This window comes from Malus domestica, chromosome 08 (genome assembly GCF_042453785.1).
Source record: "Malus domestica chromosome 08, GDT2T_hap1".
In the NCBI taxonomy this organism is placed as follows: domain Eukaryota; kingdom Viridiplantae; phylum Streptophyta; class Magnoliopsida; order Rosales; family Rosaceae; genus Malus; species Malus domestica.
In genome coordinates, this window is record NC_091668.1 from 11,669,091 (window position 1) to 11,690,837 (window position 21,747).

The 21,747-nt window shown below is 37.2% G+C and overlaps 1 protein-coding gene and 1 long non-coding RNA gene across 2 annotated transcripts; one reads left to right on the forward strand and one right to left on the reverse strand.

The window, feature by feature from the left end:
- The first annotated feature begins 11,957 nt into the window (after positions 1-11,957).
- On the forward strand, positions 11,958-20,982 carry LOC139198185 (putative disease resistance RPP13-like protein 1). Its single transcript, XM_070826453.1, has 2 exons — positions 11,958-14,702; positions 20,300-20,982. Exons 1-2 carry the CDS (start codon positions 12,098-12,100, stop codon positions 20,731-20,733), a joined length of 3,039 nt encoding a protein of 1,012 aa, XP_070682554.1. The 5' UTR covers positions 11,958-12,097; the 3' UTR covers positions 20,734-20,982.
- Positions 20,983-21,224: 242 nt separating this feature from the next.
- On the reverse strand, positions 21,225-21,693 carry LOC139198188 (uncharacterized). The gene is made up of 2 exons (XR_011583457.1): positions 21,560-21,693; positions 21,225-21,404 (listed from the first exon to the last, which is right to left on the reverse strand). It is a non-coding gene; the product is annotated as an uncharacterized lncRNA (long non-coding RNA).
- Between the last annotated feature and the right edge of the window lie 54 nt (positions 21,694-21,747).

Below are 21,747 nucleotides of genomic sequence, written 5' to 3' on the forward strand. Positions count from 1 at the left end.
CTTGCCAAGAACAAAAAGGTTTGAAGTTTTGATTCAAAAGTTTTATGTTTTTTATAAAGTTTTGGTTTAATTTTGATGGGTGATGGATATTGGTGAAGCATTAAAATTGGCTTTAATGTTTGTCTAAACTCATTAATGTTTTTACAAAACATTTTCTTACAAACCATCAATTTCACCTCACCCACCAAAATCAACTTGCATATTGCACATGCATGCACTAAAACCCTTTCACACTTGTTCACACACTCCCTTGGCCGGCCACCCCTCAAGTGGGGTACTTTTGGGGTCTTTTGTGCAATTACATAAAGTTGTGAAAATTTTGTGTTTTTGCATTTTGGCCCAAAAGTTTACGTTTTTACGTTAAGGTCCTAAAACGCTAAAGGACGAATTGTTTTGATCCTTTAATGATGTTTTTACATTAATAAAATTTTGGGATCTAGTTGTATTTACATGAAGTTGTGGACTATTGTGTTTATACAAAGTGACCCCAAAAGTTTTTGTATTTACATTATGGCCCAATTGTTGTGGTCATAGTTTCCTTTTGGCCCAAATAAAATGAGAACAAAATTGTTTTGTCTCTTTAATGAGAATTTGATTTTCATTTCATTTAGTTCCATTTAAATCAATTCTATGGATCCAAAAACCAATTGTTTAAAGTTGTTTTCTTAGTTAATATGATTGATTAAGAAAATGGTGATTATGAACCAAAGGCCACGATAATTGAGCTATGTGATTGGCCGATATACATTATGAATGTTTGGGTTTTAGTAGTATAGATTTGAATGTAATTTGATTAATTCAATTTGTTGTAAATGGACATAAGTCCATCATTTGATTTGTGTTGTAAAAGGGCATAAGCCCTTATTATTATTTCATGTATTCCTTTTGTTTATATGTATGCAAATGGAATAGTTGGGTCCAACGCCCAATAGGAAATAACGGTTTAATTGGATTAAACGCGTAACTAAAATCAACAACTATCTACCTTAAACCCAAGGTCCAACACAAGGCTCGTGTTGGATCAAATCAAACGGTTCATAATCATCCTAAAACCTAATATGACTATATAGTCCATATGAGGATGCAATGCATTCGTTAGTAGTTCCATATAGTCTCGCTTGTTTCAACGAAACAGTGGGAGTATTATATGCTACTAAATCATATTGACTTGGACCAATAGTTGTGATAGGCCCAAGTTCTTTTAATGTGATTAAAATGTTTTGATGTAGCCCAAAACTACTCCCTCAAATCAAATATTAAGTTGATAAGCGAGAGATGTTTTGAACATCTCTTCGTAGGCCTTCCACCGTGGTGGGTTCCAAGCGTTTGTGACTCATGCACCGGCTTCACCCTATCATGGGGAAGTACAAAGCATGTGCTTACATCCAGGAGGAATTCATATACATATGATGAGGTGAATGTAGGCAACGAGGATAGCCGACATCGTATCATCGTGAGGCTATTCTTGAACCCCTATACAAACTAAGCATGGTGGGAATAACTTAACTAAGTGCAATGAAGCCGACATCGTATCATCGTGAGGCAACATTCTCTAGAGGCCAAACGGATGGGTAATTACAAAAGTTGTAAATGAATAATGCGTTATTCTCTCATCATTATTTTTGCTAGCCAACATCGTATCATCGTGAGGTGGGCATGGTAATGGTGAGTCTCCCATAACCCGCTAAGAGTTCAATATAACTCTCGAATTCTATTGAGGGATGTGGAATTTGCCAAAAATAGTGGGTGGTACTATTTGATTCAAAGACCCAATCAAATAGTTTTAAACAAACAATCTAATACGATTTCTGTTATGTTATGTAGTGAACGACATGCCTAAAATTATACCCACCATTATACTTGACAAAAGGGGCCTTAAGGGCCAACGTTTCCTTGCTTGGTATCGCCACATTGAGAATGTCTCAAAGGTGAAAGACATATTGTATGTGCTTAAGCAATCCCCTCCTCATGTACCTCCTACGAAATTAGCTTCAAAGGAGGAGTGTCAAAACTATGTTAGACACTATGAGGATGACTTACAAGCCAAATGCTTAATCCTCACTTCACTTAGTAAGGAGCTTATGAAGCTACATAAGCACATGGACACTTCTTGTGCCATGGTTGAAAGTTTGCATAAGATGCATGACATTGAGACTAGTAATGTACGATTCTCAAATGTTTGTAGTCTAATGAATGCCAAAATGGCAATGGGGACATCGGTCCATAAACATGGACAAAAGATGGAAAAGATATTTAAAGATCTTAAAAGTTTAGGAACTTCCATCGATGGGAAAATGGCCCAAGATTTTTTCCTTGCATCTCTCTCGGATGATTTCACTAAGTTTATTGTAAACTATAAAGTGAATAGATTCGATCATTCTTTGAAATAGATGATTGACATGTGCTGTAAATTTGAAAAAGGTTTCAAAATAAACAGTGGGAGTGAGAATGCAAACATAAGGAAAAGATTGCATAAGAAGAAGGCAAAGAAATCCAAAGGAACATGCTTTCATTGTGGAAAGGATGAACGTTGGAAGAAGAAATACAGGGTGCGCATTGCGAGCCTTATGACACGAACTTTTGAAGAGACTATTTCTGTCATAGAGAGTGCTTTTACAGTGAGCTCCAGTTCCTGGATATTTGATTCAGGCGCTAGTCAACATATCTGTAATACGATGCAGGGACTAGTGGGGAGCAAATCACTGCGCAATAATGAGATGGTTGTGCGAGTTGGGAACAGCACTAAAATCTCTGCAAAAGCAATAGGCACCTACATGCTTAACCTACCCTCTGGGGAAGTCCTGGAACTTAAAAATTGTTTATATTTTCCTTCATGTATAAAGAATTTGATTTCCATCTCTAAGCTTTTACGAGATGGGCACTCAGTATTGTTTGACAAAATGAGTTTCACTTTATACTTGAACGGTCGTATTATCTCTCATGGTAATATGATAGAGGGACTTTTTCACCTAGAGACGAATAGTGGGATGCACTGTATTGCGAGCAGGAATACCTCAAAACCCAAAAGGGCTAGATAAGAAGTTAACCAAGAAAAGATGTGGCATCTTAAACTTGGACATGTGAACCTTGAAAAGATTCACAAGATGTCGAAAGACAGATACATCCACCCATTAGGTAATGACCGGATGGGTACTTGTGAATGTTGCTTGAAAGGGAAAATGACCAAATCTCCATTTACTGGAAAAGGAGAGCGTGCCACTGAAATTCTAGGGTTAATCCACACTGACGTATGTGGACCTATGTCTACTACGTCGAGAGGAGGCTTCTCCTACTATATCACATTCACCGACGATCACTCTCGGTTTGGCTATGTGTATCTTATGAAGTACAAGTCAGAATCCTTTGAAAGGTTCAAAGAATTCAAGAATGAAGTTGAGAAGCAAACTGGGAAACAGATAAAGATCCTAAGATCGGATCGAGGGGGTGAATATCTGAGTAACGAGTTCCTAGATTACCTCAAAGAGTGTGGAATAATATCACAGTGGACTCCACCGGGAACTCCACAACTCAATGGAGTTTCTGAAAGGAGAAATCGAACCTTGATGAACATGGTTCGTTCTATGATGAGTTCTGCTGATCTACCAGTAACATTCTGGGGATACGCTCTATATACAGCAGCTTACTTGCTTAATAGAATACCTTCCAAATCAGTTTCACAAACGCCCTATGAGATATGGCATGGAAGAAAGCCAAGTCTTAAACACATTAAGATTTGGGGTTGTGAAGCATATGTCAAGAAGCTTGAAGCTACTAAGCTTGAAGCGAGATCAGTAAGATGCTATTTTGTGGGATATCCTAAATAAACTATGGGATATGAGTTCTACCATCCTGACGACCAGAAAGTCTTTGTCGCCAGAACTGCTAAGTTTCTAGAGGACGAATTCGTTCTCAAATGGACTATAAGCAAACAGATGGAAATTAATGAGATTAATAATGAACCACAAACAAGCACTAGACATATTGACAACCTTGTTCCTGAACCCCTGGCTCCACGTAGATCTGAACGGGTTAGTAAGCCACCTAAGAGGTATGGCTTAGACAATGACTTTGATGAATTGTACCTTCTAGGTGACAATGAAACAAAGGAGGACCCTAGAGACTACATTGAAGCAATGTCCGACATTGATTCAAAGAGATGGCAAGAGGCCATGAAATCCGAGATGGATTCCATGTATCAAAATCAGGTCTGGACTCTTGTAGACCCTCCAGAAGGTATTGTACCAGTTGGAAACAAATGGGTCTTCAAGAGGAAGATAGGCGTTGATGGGAACGTGGAGACTTATAAGGCTAGATTGGTAGCCAAGGGTTACAGGCAAAGAGAAGGGATTGACTATGAAGAAACTTTCTCTCCTGTAGCCATGATTAAGTCCATTCGGATTTTGCTTGCTATAGCTGCGTACCATGATTATGAGATCTGGCAAATGGACGTGAAGACGGCCTTTCTGAACGGCTACCTAAAGGAAGAGCTCTATATGACTCAACCCGAAGGTTTCGTGTCCAAGTATGAAAAGACTAAGGTATGCAAGCTTCAAAGGTCCATTTATGGACTCAAGCAAGCCTCCAGGAGTTGGAACATTCGTTTCGACACTGAAATCAAAACGTTTGGTTTTACTCAAAACAAAGACGACAATTGTGTTTATCAAAAAGTCGTTGGGGATGCAGTTGTATTCCTAGTGTTATATGTAGATGACATATTACTATTCGGGAATGACACTGCAATACTTTCTTCTGTAAAAGTGTGGTTGTCCAAAACCTTCCACATGAAAGATTTAGGAGATGCATCTTATGTACTTGGGATAAAGCTCTATCGTGATAGATCCAGAAAATTAATTGGATTATCCCAATCTATGTACATTGATAAGGTGCTAAGTAGGTTCGAGATGGAACAATGTAAGAAAGGCTTTCTTCCTGTAAGACATGGAATTCACCTTTCTAAGTCCATGGAACCTAAGACTCCTGAAGAGATAAGGCATATGAGTAGAATTCCTTATGCTTCAGCCATAGGAAGTCTCATGTATGCCATGATATGCACAAGGCCTGATATCGCATATGCTGTGAGCATTACTAGTCAATATCAATCTAACCCAGGATTAGAACACTGGGCAACTGTCAAGACGGTCCTTAAGTACTTAAGAAGAACTAAGGACATGTTCCTCGTATATGGAGGAGCATCAGAGTTGCGAGTGGAAGGCTATACAGACGCAGATTTCCAATCTGACGTCGATGATAGAAGTTCCAACTCCGGATATGTATTCACTCTGAATGGTGGGGTTGTCAGTTGGAAAAGCAAGAAGCAAAGTGTAATTGTTGATTCCACAACAGAGGCTGAATATGTCGTTACAGCTAAAGCCGACAAAGAAGCGTTCTGGATGAAGAAGTTCATTACTGAACTTGGAGTGGTTCCAACCATTACATCACCAGTAACTTTGTACTGTGATAATAGTGGGGCGATAGCTCAAGCCAAGGAACCCAGGGCACATCAAAAGAACAAGCATTTTGATAGGCGCTTTAATATCATTAGAAGATATGCTGCCGAGGGGAAAGTCAACATCCTCAAAGTTGCCTCAGCCGATAACGTAGCAGATCCACTGACAAAGCCAATGTCTCAAATCCAGCTTGATCGTCATATGGATAAGATGGGTATTAGATACATGGGAAGATGGCTTTGAGTGCAAGTGGGAGATTGTTGGAAGTATGCCCACAAAGCCACTCATTTGATGTAATAGCTTTTTGGAATACTTATTGTATTAAACTTTTATATGTTTAATGAAGGGCAAAGCTTATTGATAATCACTATTTATTGTATCATGTGTTTAAGCAATAAGGGAATCCAAGGAATGTATTTGTTCTAAGAGAGAAGTGATCTAATGAGTTAGATTATCGAGACCTCTCTCTTATGTTCATTCCTAAAACGTTCCTAGCCATAGGATTGCCAATTGGGCATTGACAATCCGCTAAGGTTAGTATGTGTTATGTTGACTCAAACGTGAGTATGAACTAGTCTCAAGTCATTTGGTGTTGGACACTGAGACAAACACATAGGTGCTCGAAAGAGTAATCGAGTACACTGAACGTCGATCAAAAGAGAGTTCGAACATACATGTCATGTATGAACTCTAAAGTTGCAATATGCAAAGTAGTCATTTGACCTGAGGCATCATAGATGTCTAATGGTTAGGTCCTTAATCTTTGATCATGTCAATGGCATTCCTTCGGATTGTCCACGGCATTGTTGGGGTCAAGCTATCTAGTCATGTAGGCATATGAATGCACAACAAGGGATCTCTAACCTTCCATGGTGGAAGGAGAATACTCTAAGATATGATTCTAAAGTCTTTGGCCAAAGCATATGAATATGACTTAGGAAGTTTGTTCCAAATCATATTCAAATGAATCATATAGGAAAGTATCACATTGGATAGTAGACATGAAACAAACTATCACTTAAAACAATGTGATTAAGAGTATTGTATTAGAGAAGGACCGTATTGCATTGTAGTTGTAACTGGATAGGTTCTCCAACCAATTCTACTTAGCTTGGGTAACCATGATATGCTGCTAGGTGTCACTCATGGTTTGTGGAAGCCCTGAAGATTAGCAAACACTAATCTTAAGGGAGAATTGAAATGTGGTTTCAATTCACAATCGATCGTTAAGAGTAACATCGCCCACTGCCTCGCTAATTGGAACCTAATGGATCGCACACCACATAAGGATGTTAGTGAAGAAATTATATGAAATGGATAAGCAATTAAATGGTTTAATTGAAGAATGGTCAAGATTAATTAATTGGTTAATTAATTATACGAAAGGTTCGTATTGGGCTTATATGTTGGTTTTGGGTTTCGGGGCCCAAAAGTGTTTTGGTCCACAAGGCCCATTATGTTTAAGTTGTATGACAACTAAAACAAAATGGGAAAATTAGCCCAATAACTTAGAATAAGGTTGCAGCCATGCGATTTCCATGGAATGTGCAGGCTTCATTCCATGGTTGCAGCTGTGCGTTTTTGTTTTGTAATGCCTACGAAACTGTTCGATCAGCAGCTACCAAATAACTTAGAACGTCAGAGGATAGTGTTTGTTTTGATTTTGGTTTTTCATTTTCTAAATGATGTAAAAATAAATGTACATCTTGAATTGGGTTTGTGAAATTAATTTAGGTAATAAATTTGGATTCAAAGAAATATTGATAGTTGAATTTTTAAAAAAGCAATTCTAGGTAGATCAATTTTTAGACCAAATTTGCAAATCATGTGGTGTATGTATATATATATATATATATGTATATATACACATAGGAAATCTTTAAGGGAAGGAATCCCCATTTTTATAAAAAAAATGGGGACTAGTTGTGGGTCCACACTACATCGAACTTTAACAATCTGAACCGTCTATTTTTCAAGTTGCACCTCATAGATCATCCTTACAAAATATTAGCTAAATTGGAAATGTTTAAGACATCTAATTAGGTTCAAAGAAATGAACGAATACTTTGTTGTATAAGAAACAATGAAATTTGATCTTGATAATTAAATAGGCAAATGGTTTCAGATTGAATTGAATTTTTGCAAGGGTGATCTATGAATCAAGACTAACAAAATAGACTGCTCGAATCATTGAAATTTGATGTGAAGTGAGTCCCACACTTAATCCTTATTTTTTTCAAAAAATAAGAATCCATTTGCATAAGGGCATGTATATATATATATACTGTTCCACTGTTCCAACAACAATTCACACGTAAAGCTGGTGGACAAGGATTGTCTGCCCTCCCACTTCCGGTGCCCGTGCTCTCCTGTTTTGTGTGGTCACGGTTAAGCCACGTCAACATTTTATATTATTTTTTTATACAGATAATAAGATAAAAATGAATAGTAATATAAAATGTTGACGTGGCTTAACCGTGACCACACAAACAATAAGGCATCGGAGGGCACCGGAAGTGAGAGACAATCCTTGTCCAAAGCTGGTAGCAATAGATTATAGATCTCTGTCTGGATGATCAGTCGTTGAATGGAATCCGAGAGAAAAAAAGCGGGTCATGAACATTTTAATAATTTATTATACACCTAGAGGCTAGACCTAGTTATACAGAAGCACTATATATATGGTAATATGTAAACTTTTTCATGGTGCAATTAAGGCTTATTTTTGGCTATATATCTTTTGAAATTCAATTTTAATATTAATTTAAGTCACTTCAATTTGCTCTTAACTTTGAACCCAGTTTGCCCCCCTAAAAATTGAAAGTCAACTACTAATTGGTATATACATTTTAGTTCAATTAATTGGTATGTATATTTGAGTATCGCCTGATAAAAATAAGACTACAATTAATTGGTATATACATTTGAGTATCACCTGCTCAGTATTAATGTGAAAAAGAAAAAAAAATCTGTATCTTGCTGTCCTAATCATTTATTCGAATCAAATGACATGGTCCATAATACGCGTTGGAGGAGGAAAAGTAGGTGAGAACACTGGGAGGAACATAGTGATTAGCGGCCTGGCAATTCCTGACACGACCCGATAACCCGACACGACACGACACGAAATTAACAGGTGTTCGGGTCGACACGATAACGAAACGGATCATTATCGGGTAACCCGATAAGCACATGTTAAGATAACGGGTTGGTTCGGGTATACACGTGGGTAACACGATACATGATAAGCATAATATTAATTTAATAATTTTATAACCCTAAAAAAATACTATAATAATTATATATATTAATTTAACAATTTTATACCCCTAAAAACTATAATAATTATATATATATATATATTATATTAACTATAATAATTATAATAATTATATATACTATAATAATTATAACCCCAAAATATTAACTATAATAGTTATACTTATATATATATATATATATATATATATATTAAATTTTAAATTAAATTGTATACCCCTAAAAACTATAATAAGTATACATACAAAATAAATAGATTTAAATCTACTTAATAAATAAATAAATATATATATATATATACACACACACACCAATGAACTTCATGGGATACGAAGTATACGAAACTAATTTCAACGATCCAACCGTCAAACTTGTTTGTATATGCTTCGAGATCACATCAGCAAAAAATTACTAAAAACAAACATTCACAGATCAAGTAACGAGACAAAACATTTCGACGGTTATAAACGAAAAATCACGATTTAACGGTTATTTTAACTCTAATTTTGATAATTTTTTACAGCTACACTCCTTGACCCTATATGAATACAATGAATGAATTCGATCTTCAATTTAAAATATTTACACTAGTGGATACCACAAAATCTTATGTTATACTTAATGAAAATATGATTAAACTCTTAAGTGTTAGTGAATTTATTGTTTTGATGAGATACGCATTTTGCGAACTAGTTTCAACGATCCAACCGTCAAACTTGTTTGTATATGCTTCGAGATCGCATACGCCAAAATTTTCAAAAAACAAACATTCAGAGATCAAGTAACGGGACAAAAATTTTCGACGGTTATAAACGAAAAATTAAGATTTAACGGTTATTTTAACTCCGATTTTGATGATTTTTTACATCTACACTCCTTGACCCTATATGAATACAATGAATGAATTCGATCTTCAATTTAAAATATTTACACTAGTGGATACCACAAAATCTTATGTTATACTTGATTAAAATATGAATGAACTCTTAAGTGTTAGTGAATCTATTGTTTTGATAGGATACGCATTATACGAAACTAGTTTCAACGATCCAACCGTCAAACATGTTTGTATATACTTCGAGATCGCATATGCCAAAAATTGCAAAAAAAAAACATTCAGAGATAAAGTAACAAGACATAACTTTTCGACGGTTATAAACGAAAAATCACGATTTAACGGTTATTTTAACTCCGATTTTGATAATTTTTTACAGCTACACTCCTTGACCCTATATGAATACAATGAATGAATTCGATCTTCAATTTAAAATATTTACACTAGTGGATATCACAAAATCTTATGTTATACTTAATGAAAATATTAATAAACTCTTTAAGTGTTTTTAAATATATTGTTTTGATGAGATACGTATTTTGCGAAACTATTTTCAATGATCCAACCGTCAAATTTGTTTGTATATACTTCGAGATCGCATATGCCAAAAATTGCAAAAAACAAACATTCAGAGATCAAGTAACGGGACAAAACTTATCGACGGTTATAAACGAAAAATCACGATTTAACGGTTATTTTAACTCCGATTTTGATGATTTTTTACAGCTACACTCCTTGACCCTATATAAATACAAGGAATGAATTCGATCTTCAATTTAAAATATTTACACTAGTGGATACCACAAAATCTTATGTTATACTTGATGAAAGTATGAATAAAATCTTTAAGTGTTAGTGAATCTATTGTTTTGATGGGATACGCATTTTACGAAACTAGTTTCAACTATTCAACCGTCAAATTTGTTTGTATATGCTTCGAGATCGCATATACCAAAAATTGCAAAAAACAAACATTCAAAGATCAAGTAACGGGACAAAACTTATCGACGGTTATAAACGAAAAATCACGATTTAACGGTTATTTTAACTCCGATTTTGATGATTTTTTACAGCTACACTCCTTGACCCTATATAAATACAATGAATGAATTCGATCTTCAATTTAAAATATTTACACTTATACCTGATGAAAGTATGAATAAAATCTTTAAGTGTTAGTGAATCTATTGTTTTGATGGGATACGCATTCTACGAAACTAGTTTCAACGATCCAACCGTCAAACATGTTTGTATATACTTCGAGATTGCATATGCCAAAAATTGCAAAAAACAAACATTCAGAGATCAAGTAATGAGACAAAACTTTTCGACGGTTATAAATGAAAAATCACGATTTAACGGTTATTTTAACTCCGATTTTGATGATTTTTTACAGCTACACTCCTTGACCCTATATGAATACAATGAATGAATTTGATCTTCAATTTAAAATATTTACACTAGTGGATACCACAAAATCTTATGTTATACTTAATGAAAATATTAATAAACTCTTTAAGTGTTTTTAAATATATTGTTTTGATGAGATACGTATTTTGCGAAACTATTTTCAATGATCCAACCGTCATACTTGTTCGTATATGCTTCGAGATCGCATACGCCAAAAATTGCAAAAAACAAATATTTAAAGATTAAGTAACGGGACAAAACTTTTCAACGGTTATAAACGAAAAATCACAATTTAACGGTTATTTTAACTCCGATATTGATGATCTTTTACAAATACACTCCTTGACCCTATATGAATCCAATGAATGAATTCGATCTTCAATTTAAAATATTTACACTAGTGGATACCACAAAATCTTATGTTATACTTAATGAAAGTACGAATAAACACTCTAGTGGGTCACTTTCATTAAGCTTTGAGTTCCATTGGCAATGTTTAAACTTTTGAGAAAGGCTTCACAACCTTGAAAACAAAAACGCTTTCATTTTACATATCCTTGCACATTTAATATTTGTAATAGATTAGTAGTGTATGAATGTATTTTTTATGAGGCTCTTATTTTCGAGTGTAGATGTAGTACTTAAACGACAAATGTGTTTTAATATTTTGAAGTAATATTTATGTGACAATGTGTGGTATGTGCAAATTTAAGAAAAAAAAAATTTCTTAATGGGTCATAACGGGTCGGATCACTTTACCAGTTGGGTAAAGTGACCCGACCTGTTAAGGACCCGTTAAGATAACAGGTGTGACACGACACGACCCGTTAAGATAATAGGTGTTACACGAAAACGACACGAATACGACTGACACGACCCGTTTGCCAGGGCTGTGATTAGGTAAAAGTTTAAGATCTCCTAGTGGAAGACTCCGTAAGACGCGTAGCCTTTTCTAACTTTAAATGTTTCATATTTGGCATCGAAAATAGAACTCATTGAAACATCCCACGTGGAAAAAAGTTGACCGAGATCTGAACTAGCAACAAAGCAAAACTAGCTCATCCCCACAATCCAAACACTTTCTTCATCTTTGAGATTCCTATCCGTCGACGACACAGTTGTGACCATGGCTGAGTTGGTGGGCGGAGCTTTTCTCTCTTCTTTCCTCTCTGTTTTGTTCGACCGGATGGCTTCCCGTCCCGTCCTCGATTTCATCTCTGGGAAGAAAAACAACAACGAGCTGCCCATGAAGGAGTTGGGGATCAAGTTGCTCGCTGCTAACAAGCTGGTTGACGATGCCGAGGAGAAGCAGATGACAAGCTCGACCGTGAGGAAGTGGCTCGACGATCTCAAAGATGCTATCTACTGTGTAGGAGAGTTGCTGGACGAGATCAACACTGAAGCTCTTCGACGCCAGCTGGAAGGTGACGATGACCATTCTCCTGCAGCTAGCAGCAGCACAAGCTGGATCACGAGATCGGTATTCAAGTCTTCTTCTCCGTCCGATGAATTTCACAACTCTCTTGAACCGAAGATATCAAAGGTTATGCGGGTGTTAGACCTCACTCTCAATGAAAAAGACGTTCTTGGTCTGAAAGAAGGAATTCAACATAGACCACAAGACACAACTCGTCAAACTACTTCTCGGGTCGATGAGTCTGGCGTATTCGGAAGGGAAAAGGACAGAGAAACGATTCTTAAATCATTGCGTTCGAATGATACTGCTGGCCCTAAGATAGGAGTGCTTCCCATCGTGGGCATGGGAGGGATCGGGAAGTCCACCCTTGCTCAACTTGTGTACAAAGATGTCAAGGATGACTTTGATGTCCAAGCATGGGTTTGTGTCGGAGAAGAATTTCGTATTCTTCAAATAGCGCAAACAATATATGGGAGGATCACAGATCAAACTTGCGGGATCACAGATCTGGATCTGCTTTCTGAAAGGTTGGAGAAGGTTTTGACAGGAAAAAAGTTCCTCTTCGTTCTTGATGATGTCTGGAGTGAAGATTATGAGCTTTGGAATAAGTTGACGACTCACTTCAATAGTTGCGGAGTACATGGAAGCAAGATCATTGTCACAACACGCCTCGGACGCGTTGCATCTATCACCGGGACTCTTTCAGCACATTATCCGAGGATGATTCTTGGTTGTTATTTTCAAAGCATGCCTTCACAGATGCCGGTGTTATTACCGCCCATCCGTATCTTGAAGTTATTAGGGGGTCTATTACACTCTAATTTAAATCCAAAGGAATGGGAAAAGATATTGAAGAGTGACTTATGGAAGTTGTCGAACGATAAGATTTTGCCGGCTTTATGGTTAAGCTACCATTATCTTCCACCACAACTCAAGCGTTGTTTTGCTCATTGTTCGTTATTTCCAAAAGGTTACGAATTTGAAAAATCAGAGCTGATTTTATGGTGGATGGCCGAAGACCTCATACAATCGAACGAGGAGGGCGTATTGGATCCGGAAGAAGTTGGAAGTGATTACTTTGATATTCTATTATCAAGGTCTTTCTTTCAACATTCAAGTAACAAGTGGGGTGAGTCATGTATCACCATGCATGACCTTGTCAAAGATTTAGCAAAGTTTGTAGCTGGAGAATTTTGTTTAAGATTGGAGGAAAATCAGCGGCCCAACAAAAATTTATGCAAAACTCGTCACTTTTCATTCATGAAATTTAGAGGTCATGGCATTCAGAAATTTGAGGCGCTGGATGAGGCTAAGCACTTGCACACCTTCCTACAACTTGAATCCAACTATGGAGACTGCAATAAGTTGGTATTGAACTACACGCTTGTTGATTTATTACCAAATCTACCATGTTTAAGAGTGCTCAAGTTATCAGGTTGGGATATTGATGAGTTACCTAGCTCAATTGGCAACTTAAAACAATTAAGGCATTTGGACGTGTCTTTTACTCGCATAAGAGAATTACCTGAGACGGTGTGCACCTTATACAATTTACAGACCTTGTTATTGTTTGGTTGTGATAGTTTGATTCAACTACCATCCAATTTTGGAAGGCTAATCAACTTGCGCCATCTCAATTTCAGTTACCCAATGATCAAAAAGATGCCTGCAGGGATGTGTAATTTGAAAAATCTCCAAACATTAAGCCATTTTGTGTTGGACAAACAAACAGCTCAAAGGATTGGAGAGTTAAAAGAACTTCAGCATTTGCGCCAAAAACTTACAATCTCAGGAGTTGACAACATTGACCATGAGGGGAATGCTTTGGAGGCAGGTATCACGAGCAACAAGGAGTACCTGGATAAACTTGTTTTGAAATGGGGAAGAGTTCGACATGCTCACGAAAAGAAATTGGGAGTATATATTTCGGAAGATGGAAGAGGCGATGATGATCATGATCCAGAAAATGACAGAGAAGTGCTCAACAAGCTCCAACCTCATACAAACCTCAAACAACTTGAGATTATATCTTACGGGGGTTTAAGATTTCCAGGTTGGTTAGGAGATCCATATTTCTCTAAACTATCTTGTATTGAACTCCGAGGTTGCCAACATTGCTGCTTATTGCCACCACTTGGGCAACTACCCTCCCTCAAAGGGCTTCGTGTTCGAAGGATGAATAACGTGGTTGAGATTGGTAGCGAGTTTTACGGTAACGATACTTGTGGGATTATTCCATTTAGATCTCTACAAAAATTGTTCTTGGAAGGTATGTTGGAGTGGGAAAAGTGGTCCTATTACGATGGAAGCAGAGGCTGTAAGAATGTGAGTATGAGATAGAGGAGTTTTAGGACCGGCTATAGGTGTTCAATAAGATAGAAAAGTCTTGTTAATAAAATACAAGTGCAGACCTTAATTAACCATTCGGTGCATTCTTTGATCACTTTCAAAATGCTTTTTATATGTATGAGACACCATTAAACCATTTGGTGTCTAAGGATATATGGCAGAAATCAGCGGATCGTTTTTCAAGTTCTTGCTTAATCATTCCACTCTATGTATGCTTATCAATAGATTGTTGATTAAGACTATATATATGGGTTTGTGATTATAGTCATGATGTGCAAAGTGATGTTGAGATGAAATCAGGAACTAATAAGTTCAAATTGTGATTTCATTGCAGGTTCAACATCTGCAATATCGTTCCGGACTATGAACTTGGCAAACATTCCTGTTCTCACAGGGGGAAGCAACTACAAGAAGTGGAGACGTGAGATTGGGCTCTTATTGACACTCAATGACTTTGACATAGCCCTTGAAACTCCCAAGCCGATTCTAACTGATCAAAGTACAAGGGCTGAGAAAGCTGATGCAGAGAGATGGGTCAGAGCGAACAAAGTGGCACTTTCTATACTTGAAAGTGCCATGACTGATACTGTTCGCGGTGGAATCAAGAAGCATGAACTAGCTATTGAGTATTTACAAGCAATTGAAAGAAAGTTCAAAGAATCTCAGAAGGCAGAAATCAGTCACTATATGGCAATGCTGACCACATACAAGATTGAAGGCATAGGGTCAATCAGAGACCATATCTTGAAAATGACTGATGCAGCTGAGAAATTAAATTCTTTAGATGTTAATATTGGTGAAAAACAGTTAGTTTTCATGATCCTTCAAGCTCTTCCAAACAAATATAGTCAGTTAAAGGTGTCTTACAACACTCAAGACAAGAACTGGGATGTTGATGAGCTAATAGAACAGTGCGTTCAAGAAGAGGCTAGACAGAAGCAAGAAAGAGGGAAAGAAACTGAAACGGTGAATTTTGTGCAACCAGACAAGGGGAAGAAATCATTCAAGTCATTCTCTGGACACTCTGGTAAGAACAATAATACCAAGGTAACCTCTTTTAAGTCTACTGCATCTGCCAAAGTAAAGGACTCTATTAAGGGATCTAGCAATCTTATGGTCAAAACTAAAAATATTACCAAACTCAGATGTTTTTTCTGCAAAACTAAAGGACACTTAAGAAAAGATTGTCAAGTTTTTCAGGACTATCTTAAAAGTAAGGGTGTAGAAAATGTCAATGTCTGTGTTGAGTCTAATTTGATTGAAATCCCTGTGAATTCTTGGTGGTTTGATACCGGTTGCTCAGTTCACATTTCAAATTCTTTGGAGGGTTTTGTGAAATCAAAACAAACTGGTTTTAAAAATTATAATGTCTTTGTGGGAGAAGGTACTAAAGTTGCGGTAGAAGCTATAGGTATGGTGTGTTTAAAATTGTCTTCTGGTTTTATACTAAAACTAAAGGATGTACTTTATGTGCCTAAAATGAGGAGAAATCTGATCTCTGCTTCAATAATTGTCAAAGACGGTTTTGCCTTTCTAGGTGATGATGAAAGTTTAAAATTTTTTTAGAAGAACCACCTAGATTGTGTTTTGGGAACTGCATATTTGAGTGACAATCTGTGGTGTCTGAATTGTACTTTGGAGTCCCTAAATCAACATGTTTTAAACACAAGCACTAAGAGGATGCACTGCAGTGATGATTCTTTCCTCCTTTGGCACAAGAGGTTAGGTCACATATCCAAAGAAAGAGTTTTAAAACTGTCCAAAGCTCAGTTGATCCCTGAATTAAATCTTGCTACTGCAATTGAGTGTGTTGATTGTGCAAAAGGGAAGATGACTAATTCTAGAAAGTTAGATGCCAAAAGGAGCCAGAATTTGCTAGAGATCATACACACTGACATCTGCGGCCCTTTTCCAACCAAAACTATTTGCGGTAATTCTTATTTTGTCAACTTTATTGATGATTTCTCAAGGTTTTGTTACACTTATTTAATTAGTGAGAAATCATCGGTCCTTGATTATTTCAAAATTTATAAAACTGAGGTAGAAAAACAATTAGGCAAGACCATTAAGATTGTTAGATCGGATAGAGGAGGAGAGTATTTTGGCAGGTACAGTGAGACTGGACAACACAAGGGTCCGTTTGCGCTTTATCTTGAACAACAAGGCATTGTTGCTCAATACACTACACCAGGAACACCACAGCAAAACGGAGTTTCAGAAAGGAGGAATCGAACTCTAATTGGAATGGTACGAAGCATGATGACAAGATCAAAGTTACCAGGATTCCTATGGGGTGAAGCATTGAAGACAGCCACTTATATACTGAACAGAGTTCCGAGCAAAGCGGTTTCATCAACACCTTTTGAAATCTGGAATGGCAGGAAGCCCAGTTTTAGTCATTTCCATGTTTGGGGATGTAAAGCTGAGGCTAGAATTTACAATCCAAATGAGAAGAAATTGGACTCAAGGACAGAATCATGCTACTTCATTGGCTACTCAGAGAAATCTAAAGGCTTCAAGTTTTATTGTCCTCAAGCTCACACCAGGATTCATGAAACTCACAATGCTAGGTTCTTTGAAGATCAAGATATTACAGACTTATCGCAGGGCAGGTTCATTTTTGAAGAGATTGATCAAAATGAGAAGTCCTTTTACAGTAATTCTTACAAAGAAATGTTGATCACTCCCGCTTCCATGATTGAATTGGAGGAAGAACAATTAGACTGTCCAGAAAATATTGACAGAATGAAAATTGATCTTGGGTCCCAACCACAGCAACAAGGGGATCCAACTCCAACTAATGATGCACCAATGAATCCGAGCACTGAAGTTCTCCATGATCCGACATTACCATTGAGACAATTTTCAAGAATCAGAAAAACCACAATGTCAAATGACTATGTTTATTTGCAGGAGCATGAGTTTGATTTTGGTGATGTGGATGACCCTCTCACTTATTCTCAGGCCATGAATAGTTCTCAACAATCCTTATGGCACAGTGCAATGAAGGAGGAATTGGAGTCGATGTCCAAAAACAAAGTATGGACATTAGTGGATTCCAATCCTCAATTCAAGGCTATTGGGTGTAAATGGGTTTATAAGACCAAAAGAGATGCTCACGGCAATATTGAAAGGTACAAGGCAAGGCTAGTTGCCAAAGGATTCACTCAGAGGGAAGGGGTGGATTACAATGACACCTTTTCTCCCGTCTCTTCCAAAGATTCTATGAGGGTCATAATGGCACTTGTTGCTCATTACAATCTGGAACTGCATCAAATGGATGTTAAAACTACCTTTCTTAATGGTGAACTGGCCGAAGACATTTATATGAAGCAGCCTCCTGGATTTGTTGAAAAGGGGAAAGAAGACATGGTTTGTAAACTTAACAAGTCAATCTACGGGCTTAAACAGGCATCAAGACAATGGTTCTTAAAGTTTGATCAAGTAGTTACGAGACAAGGTTTTGTGGAAAACAAATTAGATGATTGCATCTATGTTAAGTTTTCAGGCACTAATTTTATATTTTTAGTGTTGTATGTCGATGACATCCTCCTTGCCAGTTCTAACATGAAGCTGCTCAAAGACACTAAGACCATGCTCAGTAAGAATTTTGAAATGAAGGACCTTGGTGAAGCACACTATGTACTTGGTATTGAAATTGTTCGAGATAGATCAAGAAATTTACTCGGTTTATCACAAAAGGGATACATAGAAAGGGTACTCATGAGGTTCAATATGTCAAGCTGCAGTAATGGTGAAGTGCCAGTAAACAAGGGAGACAGATTCTCAAAGGCTCAATGTCCCAAGATGCCTATGGAGATAGATAAAATGAAAAATAAGCCTTATGCTTCATTGGTGGGAAGTTTGATGTATACAACTATCTGCACTAGACCGGACATTGTTTTTATAGTTGGAATGTTGGGCAGGTTTCAAGCAAATCCAGGAGAGACACATTGGGTAGCAGCAAAGAAAGTTTTGAGGTACTTGCAAAGAACCAAGAACTATATGTTGGTTTATGGCAGGAATGAGCTATTGGAGTTAGTTGGCTACACTGATTCTGATTTAGCCGGTGATGTAGATGATAGAAAATATACTGGAGGTTATATCTTTATGCTAAGTGGTGGTGCAGTCTCTTGGAAAAGTGCAAAACAGACTATCATCGCAACATCGACAATGGAGGCAGAATTTATAGCTTGTTTTGAAGGAATGAAACAAGTTGTATGGTTGAAAAACTTTGTGACAGATTTGAAAATTGTAAATTCTGTGCAAAGGCCTATCATAATGTATTGTGATAACAATTCTGCAGTATTTTTTAGCAAGAACAATAAGAGAACTTCAGCTTCAAGACTGATGGATGTAAAATTCCTCAAGGTCTGAGAAAAGGTTAGAGAAGGAGCAATTCAGGTGGAGCACTTAAGCACAAATGCAATGATTGCGGATCCTTTGACTAAGGCATTGCCGATTGGAGTATTTAAAACGCATGTCTCTCGGATGGGAATACTTGAATCATTTGATCAGTGGGAGTGATTTGTTAGTCTTATTATGACTGTTTATTTGCCGCTGTGAAGTTCAGAGAGCTGGTGCGGTAATATAGACAGGTTTCAAATTCCAAATTTTAAAAGCTTATGGCTGGATATTGATAGTATTAGGTTTGTTAGTTTTGTTTTGTTTATTTTATCGAATTGAGATCAGTTATGATGATCTATTGCTTCGACCAAAATAAAGTTTGATATAATTCATTTGTTGCTTTTATAATGGTTTATCTGTTTAAAGCATTTAGTGATGAATTGTTGATTCATGCATTGTTTTGAAGCAAAGATTTGTTTTTCATCTTGCTGACAATGGTTTAAAATAGTGGGAGCAAATTATTTTGCTGATATTGATCCAGTTCACAACGTTGAGCATACAAATTGAATGTCTGTGACTCTTGAAAAACTGTTTGCTTTATTGTGGTAATACAGTTACAAGCGTTCTGCATTTTGAGATGTATGATAGCTGGTTGTGATTGAAATTTTATTAACAAGCTTAGTGATCACTTCTATCTGAACATAATTGACTTGGCCGAGTACTTAAAACTGTTCTCATACTCAAGTGGGAGAATGTAAGAATGTGAGTATGAGATAGAGGAGTTTTAGGACCGGCTATAGGTGTTCAATAAGATAGAAAAGTCTTGTTAATAAAAGGAATGCTAATCCCTTTTGTAGAGGGATTCTGTACAGCATGAAGATCAGAACAAGGAAACAAGAATTTGTTTCCTATATGGATTTTGATAGGGAATCCTAATCAGTTATGGTAAAGATTATATGTATATATATAGTGGCCTCTCTTCTCACAGGGAAATGCTCATTATTTTGGACTTAATCCTATTTATAAGTCGAGCTCTTGATAACCTGCGAGAGAAGAGAAGGTACACTGAAAGCTTGCTGCTATGGCTTCGGGTTCTGCTACAAGTGCAGGTATGTTCTTCTTGCTGTGTTTTCTCATATACATAAATTGAATATTTCTCTCTAAGTTGTAGTTCATGTTTTGGTCTTGGTGATTATGATTAAGGGTCTTACAGAGGCAACACCACAATAATGTTTCCTAATCTTCGTGAGCTTGGACTGAAAAATTGTCCCAAGCTGACTGAGATATTACCGTTGGAGAAGCTGCAAAGTCTTGAAAGGGTAAAATTGTGTGGTCTGGAGTCCTTCAGTGGTTCACTTCCACATGTGGAATCTGAATGCCCTCAATTCCTTTCCCTCACTGACTTAAAAATAAGAGAATGCCCAAATTGTGTATGTTTTCCAGATGGAGGGATGGATGCGCCCAAATTGGAGGAGCTGCGTATCTATGAATGCAAGAAATTGAGGTCGCTGCCAGAACAAATGCATACCCTTCTACCGTCTCTTCAGAAGTGGAATCATTTCCTCAAGGAGGGTTGCCCTCAAATTTACAAGACCTTTCTTTTGAGTGTTGTAGAAAACTCGCTGCAAACCGCTCACTGTGGGGTTTAACAAGACTCAACTCTCTTAGAAAGTTGGATATCGTTTTCACTGAAGAAGGTGGAGAAGAAATGGGATGTTCGTTTCCGGAAGAGGGGCTCCTGCCCGCCGCTCTCACTCATCTCGCCATCCACAAACATCCGAATCTTACAACCATCCAAGGCAAGGTGTTGAGACAACTCACCTCTCTTGAAGACCTCACAATAGTAGAATGCCCTGAGCTCCAGTGCTTTCTTGAAGAAGCGCCAAAATCTCTGAAAAGCTTGACTGTTTGGGAGTGCCCTAATATCAGGTGCTTGCCAGGAGAATGGCTTCCCACGTCTCTTTCTGAACTGCATATCATGAGTTGTCCGCTGCTAGAAGAACGATTCCGGAGAGAGACGGGGGAAGATTGGCCCAAGATTGCTCACATCCGCAGCGTGATTTTATAATGCAACAACAAAGGGGGAGCTGGTATAGCCCTTGTTGTTTTGCGATGGAGTAGGTACTAGGTACATGATTACTAGGTTAAAACAAGAGCAACTTTGATTTTGTCAATTTGTCTATTCGAATATATAACCTTGCTCATTGTCATTGTATGTATCATGCTGTCTCGATCCAGCCGATTTCATTTCTCTGTTTGATTAATGTCTGGCACCGTGAAGAACAAAAGTGAAGAGTTTCCATTCTGCATTGCATGATCCCTGTCAAACTTTAATGATTAGCAGATCCCAATTTCATTCAAAACACAAAGCTTAAATCCAACTACTACTAAAATAAAACCACATTACCAAAAACTACAAGGAATCATAAAATCGAAAAAACCCAAGAAATTCGAAGTTTTACGCTTTCAACTTACGAAAAACAAGAACAAGCAGTATAATTTGTCGTGTGTAAAAATCTGGTTTAGACAAATCATCTAACATCTGGTGTGCATCGAGCACCCAGTCTCAGAGAAAGGAGAGAGACATAGTTTACTTGGGGGATTGTATGAGGGAAAACTTGAGTGAGCCGAACTGTAGCTCCGCCCATCGAATAGTGCAGATA